Source organism: Humulus lupulus, chromosome 9 (assembly GCF_963169125.1).
Source record: "Humulus lupulus chromosome 9, drHumLupu1.1, whole genome shotgun sequence".
In the NCBI taxonomy this organism is placed as follows: Eukaryota; Viridiplantae; Streptophyta; class Magnoliopsida; order Rosales; family Cannabaceae; genus Humulus; species Humulus lupulus.
The window spans coordinates 124,126,250-124,134,014 of record NC_084801.1 but is presented as its reverse complement, the minus strand read 5'-3'; the positions used below and the strand labels follow the sequence as shown (position 1 = coordinate 124,134,014).

Sequence of the window (7,765 nt, the reverse complement as noted above, 5' to 3'; positions counted from 1 at the left end):
TCCCCTATTTCTATCACATTTCCCAAATCTAAAATGTGCATTTATACAACACATGGTATACAAAAAAATATCCAACAAATCAATCAAACATGCATAATTCTCAAATTACTAAATCTTAACAAAAATTGGGCAGCATTTCTCATTTTTCTATCATATTTCCCAAAATGTAAATAAACATATATTCATCACATAAACACAACAAACCAATTAATCAATCAAACATGCATAATTACAACCTTATATCACCGCAACACATAGTCCCAGAACCTATCTCCACTATTTTATAATTCGTACATTCTACTAAGTTCAATATCTTAATTATACATTAAGGTTTAAAATATTACCTCTAATATAAAATCCTCCAAAGCTTGATCTCACCAACAAAGTTGTCAACAAAATACATACTCAAATATAACAATAAACAAAAAAATAATAAAAAAGTTGACAAAATATAAAGAAAAATATATTAAAGCTATATTGTAACTAAATAAACAATAAAGTGCTTAAAGAAAACAAATAATTTGTTATATGTACTCATTTATATACTTAAACCCGAAATAAAATATATATTTTTTAAAAAAGTTAACAAATCACATAAAGAAAAGTCGACTATAAATATCATAACTAAATCAATAATAAAATATAACTTAAAAAAACAAACAATTTTAATATATACATATTTAACGAATTAAACCCAAATTTTAAAAATAAATTTAAAAAGTTAACAAAATAGAAACAAAAATTTACTAATAATAATCAAACTAAACAATTAATAAAATGAAACTTATACAAAATATATACATTAATATATATATATACTCATTTACATAAGTAAATTTGAAATTAAAATAAATTTATAAAAAATAAATAAATTATAATAAAAAAATTCTAAAAAAATAAAATATTAAAATGCAAAGTTTAAACCTAAAAAAATTACATAATCATTAATATAAAAACTATCCAAAAATTAAAAAATCTGAAATATAGTCAATTTATAAAAAAAAAATTACAAAAATTAATTTTAAATCATAAAAATTAATAAAATTGCAGTTACTTGTGGTAATTGAGCAATGTGGGTTCTTGAAGTAGAAAAACCCAAAAAACCAAGAAAATTTATGGGTTTTCAAACAATAATCTTCAAAATTAGAAAATCTATACAAAAAATAAAAAAAAAAACTATATATAAATTTCATAAACATATATAAATCATTATTTTTACATTAAAATTGAAAAGAAATAGATAAAAACGTACCAAATAGAGCAAAAGTCGAAGGGGGCGCCGCTGGTATCTTACTTTTTCGTTTATGAAACTTTAGGTAAAATGGGGTCTGTTGGGGACGAAGGGCATTTATTTAGGAAAATGGTTGTTTGCGTTAGTGCCCCGGGGCCACTGACGCTTTTAACGGCCCATTTGCGTTAGTGGGCCACTGACACAAACAGCCTCATTAAATACTGTCAGTGTACGTTATGACACAATTGCCCCTTCATTTGTGGCAGTACCCAATTGCGACAAATGATCATTCTTGGTCAACATCGTCAGTCAACTGCGTTGACTGACGCGTTTGACTGACACAATTGCCCTTTTTTGTAGTAGTGACCGCATGCACAATTCGAGTTCGAGTATACTGTGGCATCTTGTTAAGCACTAACACTTAGAAGTTATCATTCTAAAAAGAAAATAGAAGAAATAGCTCATTCCTTTTATTTTTCTTTAATCTTAGCAACCCATTATCTTCAAGAAAAACGAGAACAATTAATTTTTGTATAGAATTACCCCCACAAGAATGAGCTTCATAGCTTCTACAGAACTTTCATCACCGAGATCCCACTCACCCTCATCATCAGTGAACGTAAGGCTCTTTGTGCACTGAAGAATTTCATCCATGGTGAATCAAAGCTGTATCGCTCAAACCCTAAAGGGAGGCTCTTCGAAGTGAGAGCAAAAGTAGAATGATGCACACTTTCTATTTTTCTTTCTTTAATAAATCTAATTTAACTTTTTGCTTTTAACTATTGTTATTTTTCTTTATTTTAAATAAACAAGTAATTTTCTGTCTTTATATTTTATGGGTCCCTTGGGAAAATGACGTATGCTTTAAAGTTATACTGCACTCTAGCCTAGTATTGATAATTATTTGCAAAATGAACTCTGACAATTTAGGCAGCTAGTCGAAAATTTTAGACAACTAGTCGAAAAATTTAGACAACTGATCGATTTTTTAGAGACATGTAATTTTACAAAAAATTATCAAAAGTTGGTTAAAATACAAAATCAGTTAAAAAAAGAGGTCATTCTCACAATTTTCTCATATTTTATTGGACATACTTAATTGTTATTTTAAAAGTCATATACATTTTATTCAAATGTATGTACAAATAGTTATATTTGTTATTAACTAATAATTTGTTATATGTTGTGCATGTGATAATGCTCATGTTTATACATAATAACATACAATGACTAGGGATCAATCTATTAAAGTTTTCACTTCCATGCCCTTAATTTAATCTATTAAAAAAGAAGTCGTATTAAAAGAAACGCCACTCTATCTCATTCTCTCTTATAAATACATCCATTATTACTTATAACCGTGTTACAATTAATAACAAAAGTTACCTTTAATCAACACGTGATTAATAATGATTAATCTCAATGTTTTTATTTTAATTACTCCATTAAAAAATTTACAAAGAATAATGTTTATTAGGAGGACGCATGCCGACGGATATGCCAATTTATTTAAATTAAAGTAATATAAAACACATAGTCCGTGACGCATAGATTGCATTTTTTATTTGAGATATTACATATACACATTAAAATAAGGATACTCTGTCCCCGCATAAAAATAAAAATAAGAATATTCGTAAAATATTTAATTGTACAAAGTTTTATGTTAAAGATTATATATTTTTTATTTGATATTTATATTATTCTTTTTAATTAAAGATTTTCTTGTTCAAAGACGAGTGCAGTTTAGATCAGGTGGTTTCCTTGTATTGGGCCATTTACCCAAATAAAAGAAATAATCTGATCCAAATTAGTAATGTCCCTTGTCTTTTTCATGTATTATTATGTTATATATTATATTTTTTTACGAAAAAACTTTATAGTTTAATCATGAGTCCAACTTAAATAGTTCCCTTCTCTTGATTGAGTTATCTGTAAAAGAAAAACTGCCTTTATATGCATGAGACGGAAATACTTGTATAAAGAGTGGCCTTGTTACCGATTTTTTATTTTATTAAAATATAGTTTTTATCTAGTTTTCTTAATTTTTTTTTTATGTATTTAGCACTTTTTCTTTTTCAAAAAATTCAAACCTTTTGGCCCCTCCTATGATAATTCTCTTTACTTTTCTATTTATGTCATGTTACATATTTTAAAATAAAAGGGGAATTAAATATTTCAACATCATATCGGTACCACTAACCAATAGCCATAGCTTCTCGTACCAAGAAATTTGACTATATAAGAAAGCACTAACGCTCCAATATATCCTCGTCCCAAACATCAATGGCTTCTCTTCCACTCACTTCCCCACTCTCTATCACCACCACCACCACCGATTTCTCTCCCTTTCGAAACAGCTCCGCCACTAAACACCGCTACGTAGCTAAGAACAAACCACTCTCATGCAAAGCCACTTTCGATGGTAGTGACCAAACTAGCTCCAATAAGTTCGACCGGCGAAACGTCCTCCTCGGCCTTGGCGGGCTGTACGGGGCCGCAGGATTAGCCTACGACCCGTTCGCCTTTTCCGCCCCGGTATTGGCGCCGGACCTGTCACAATGCGGTGCGGCGGACTTGCCGGAGGGCTCGCTCCCCACCAACTGCTGCCCTCCAAACTCGCCAAAGATAATAGATTTCAAGCCACCGCCGGTGACTCGACTGAGGGTTCGGCCGGCGGCTCATAAGGCTGATAAGGAGTTCATAGCTAAGTACAACAAAGCTCTTGAGCTCATGAAAGCTTTGCCGGACACTGATCCACGAAGCTTCTCTCAACAAGCCGATGTTCACTGTGCTTACTGTAACGGCGCTTATGATCAGAACGGGTTCCCCGGTGTTGAGCTTCAGATTCATAACTCTTGGCTCTTCTTCCCCTTTCACCGTTGGTACTTGTACTTTTATGAGAAGATTCTTGGGAAGCTTATCAATGACCCAACTTTCGCTATTCCCTACTGGAACTGGGATAACCCACCAGGAATGCAGATGCCGGTCATGTTTACAAACCCTAACTCAGTTCTTTACGATAAGTTCAGAAGTTCGAAAAACCAGCCACCGAAGCTCGTTGATCTTGACTATAATATAGACGATATCTTGACTCCGACGACTGTTCCGGACAAACAACAGATCAGTACTAATCTCAATGTGATGTACAGGTCGATGGTGAGTAATGCGACGAACACTGAGCTTTTCTTTGGTGGTGACTTTCGTGCCGGGGAACAGCCCGAGAACTCTCCCGGTTCGATCGAGAACATCCCACATGGCCCGATCCACCTTTGGAGTGGGGACGAGACACAGACGAATTTCGAGAACATGGGCAATTTCTACTCGGCTGGACGAGACCCCTTGTTTTACTGTCACCACGCCAACGTTGACCGAATGTGGAATATCTGGAAAACCCTACCAGGTAAGAGGAGGAAAGATATCACCGACCCGGACTGGCTCAACACCACGTTCTTGTTCTACGATGAGAACGCCCAACTCGTCCGAGTCAACGTCAAGGACTCGCTCGAAAGCAAAAAGCTAGGCTACATTTACCAAGATGTGGAGCTCCCTTGGTTGAAGACAAAACCAAAGCCTCGTGGCAAGTTGAAGTCAAAGTTAAAGTCAAAGTCAAAGAAAGTGGCGGACGCGTTGTTCGGTGGCGGTATTGGTTCCGCCATGGCTGCTGATGAGTCGTCGACGAAGCTGACGCCGTTGAGTTCTTTTCCGATAACGTTGAACAAGTCGGTGACGGTGTCGGTGGCTAGGCCTAAGACTGGGAGGAGCACGAAGGAGAAGGAGGAACAGGACGAGGTTTTGGTGATTTCGGAGATAAATTATAACCGAAATCAGCCTGTGAAGTTTGATGTCTACGTGAACGATGAGGATCAGGACTCCACGAGCGGGCCTGACAAGTCAGAGTTCGCCGGCAGCTTTGTGAGCGTTCCCCACAATACCAAGAGCACTGACAAGACCAACACTAGTTTGAAGCTTGGGATAACTGAGTTGTTGGAGGATGTTGGAGCTGAAGATGATGATAATGTTTTGATTACCTTGGTCCCAAAAAGTAACGAGCTTGTCACTATTGGTGGGATTAGGATTGATCTCGTTACTTAATGAGTACGAGAGAACGCAAATATGATATGGTGAAGGTAAGATAGTCCGTTTCAAAACCTAAATAAAGTTATTTCGTAATGTACTCGTCCTGGAGAAAAAAATAAAATAAAATAAAGCATATACCATATATATAATCTACGAAAACTAGTTTTCATGGCTATGTGTGTTTGGGATTGCATTATTCCACTCAGTGATGATGATGAGTTGTGGTGGAGAATGGTGATGGTATTTTTTTTTCTTCTTTTAGTGGGGTTTAATCTGTAAACCATAAATAATAATAAGCTTTAGGGAAAGATTATTATGTTCTTTCCTTGGGTGGGCTTTGGGCACTTTTTAGGGTTTGTTGGACTCATATATGCCTTTTGCCAACTTGATATTTCTCATCATTATTATATAATGTTTTGTTTATTTATAACATATGAACGAGTGTTTTCTTTTGTTAAAATAACCAAGCATAATAGCTAAAAATATTATGCCTTACTCAATAAGATAACTCATTGAAATTTTGTTTTCTTTGTTCTAGCAAACTTTGAAATTTAGTTATTCTCGTTACTTAATTACCTACGTAGTAATTGTTATATATAATTAAAAGAAATAATAATAAGAAGAAGTAATGTTTTTAACGATTTTAAAAACTTTTTAGAGTAATATATAAAGTGAGCAAATGATGCTACGTACGTACCTATGCTTTTGTCTAATTTATGGTTTGAATCCCAAGTTTGGATTTCTCTTATTTATACATATATTTTTTCTTCCTCTTCTATATATTATTAATAATCATTAACCGCCTATACACATACTACACAATAATATTGAGTGTTCATGCACAGCATAATAATCAGAATTCACTACAACAAAATAGGTTATTAATAATACTAGAACCCGTCGGCAATAGTTGGTCAGTAATTATGGTAATTACCGGCGGACTGACACTCTGCTAGTAATATATTAATACCGGTGGATTATTAGGAGCGGACTCTGCCGTTGTACAAAGTAGTCAACAACACATTTGACTCATTTAATACTAGTGGATCCTGCCCCTATGAATCTGCCAGTATTTAATTAATAATTTTTTTAAAAATTAAAATATAATAATTCATTTGAATTTATTTAATAATAAATAAAGAAATTATAATAATTATTTAAATATAATTAAAGTTAACATAATAAAATATCAATTGTCTTAATTTAATTAAAAAATGCAAATTAATTATTATTGTTTGGATCGGGCCAACAACCAGGAGAGAAATATTCATTAACATTTAGGTAAATATCTTCACCAATGTTAGGACGCGGCAATGGTGGTGAAGCAAACTGTGGTACTGGTGGTGAAAGGTAATAAGCATGTGGAGACTAATGCAAAGATGATCCAAACGAGTCCCCACATTCATGATGCCTAGGATGTAACGTCTGAGATCCTGCAAGGACGTTATTATTTAATAAACAAAATAATAATTTTTCTTATACTAATTTATTAAATATTATTAACTTTTTAAACTTTTATCAAATATAATTATCAATTTTTATATTCAACTAATTTAAAACAATTAAATATTAGATAATGTTATTTAATAAACAAATTAACAATTTTTCTTAAACTAATTTATTATTTATTTAAATAATAATTATTATTTTTTAAACCATTTATTAAATAAAATCATAAAATTAAACATTAAAATAATTTAAAACAATTAAATATTAGATAATGTTATTTAATAAACATATTAATAATTTTTCTTAAAATAATTTATTATTTATTTTAATTAATTATTTATTCAGAATATTTTTTAATTTGTAATAATAATAATAATAATAATGTTGACAACATTTTTCGTCAACTTAAATTATAGAGCAATTAAACAATGATGTGAATGAATGATGAAGAAAAACAAGAGGATTTTTACGTGGTTCAGGAGTTAATCTGCCTAGTCCACGAGTCTATATTATTAATACTTGGGAGTTTTCTGTAAATTCTTCAGAGATGAATTACCCAGAGTTTTCTCTCAAGAAATCAGAAATTGGTCCCTTACTAGTAGTGATTCCTTCTCTATTTATAGAGAAGGTCGCAGAAATCATTTCCCACATATTTCGAGAAGATATTCTGTAAATCAATTGAAATAATGATATTAAATGCATTATCTCCTATATACACGGAAACGTTCCATGAAGATCGGGAACGGATAACATATTAAATGATATCCCTTAAATATTAGGATTACACAACAATAAACATGTTTACACGCAATGGGCTATCCCAGGTGATTCATCAAGTCTTTGAGATCAGCCATCGACATTGAGTCTGTCAAGACTTATGGGTCAATCACGAACTTGTTACCCAATTTCACACTCGGGATAGGTAGGTACTAACGAGGCTGTCACACCCGAGCTTGCACTTCCCAAGCTCGGGCTATCCTGCCTGAAGGCAATTGATGAAACATA

At 32.6% G+C, this 7,765-nt stretch overlaps 1 protein-coding gene across 1 annotated transcript; it reads left to right on the top strand.

Moving 5' to 3' along the window:
• Window positions 1-3,490: 3,490 nt before the first annotated feature.
• LOC133802292 (polyphenol oxidase, chloroplastic-like) lies at window positions 3,491-5,743 on the top strand. Its single transcript, XM_062240571.1, has one exon. The coding sequence runs from the start codon at window positions 3,518-3,520 to the stop codon at window positions 5,324-5,326; it is 1,809 nt and encodes a 602-aa protein (XP_062096555.1). The 5' UTR covers window positions 3,491-3,517; the 3' UTR covers window positions 5,327-5,743.
• The last annotated feature ends 2,022 nt before the right edge of the window (window positions 5,744-7,765 follow it).

Coding starts and splice junctions, on each gene's coding strand:
- LOC133802292 (XM_062240571.1), top strand. CDS start 3,518: ATGGCTTCTCTTCCACTCACTTCCCCACTCTCTATCACCACCACCACC.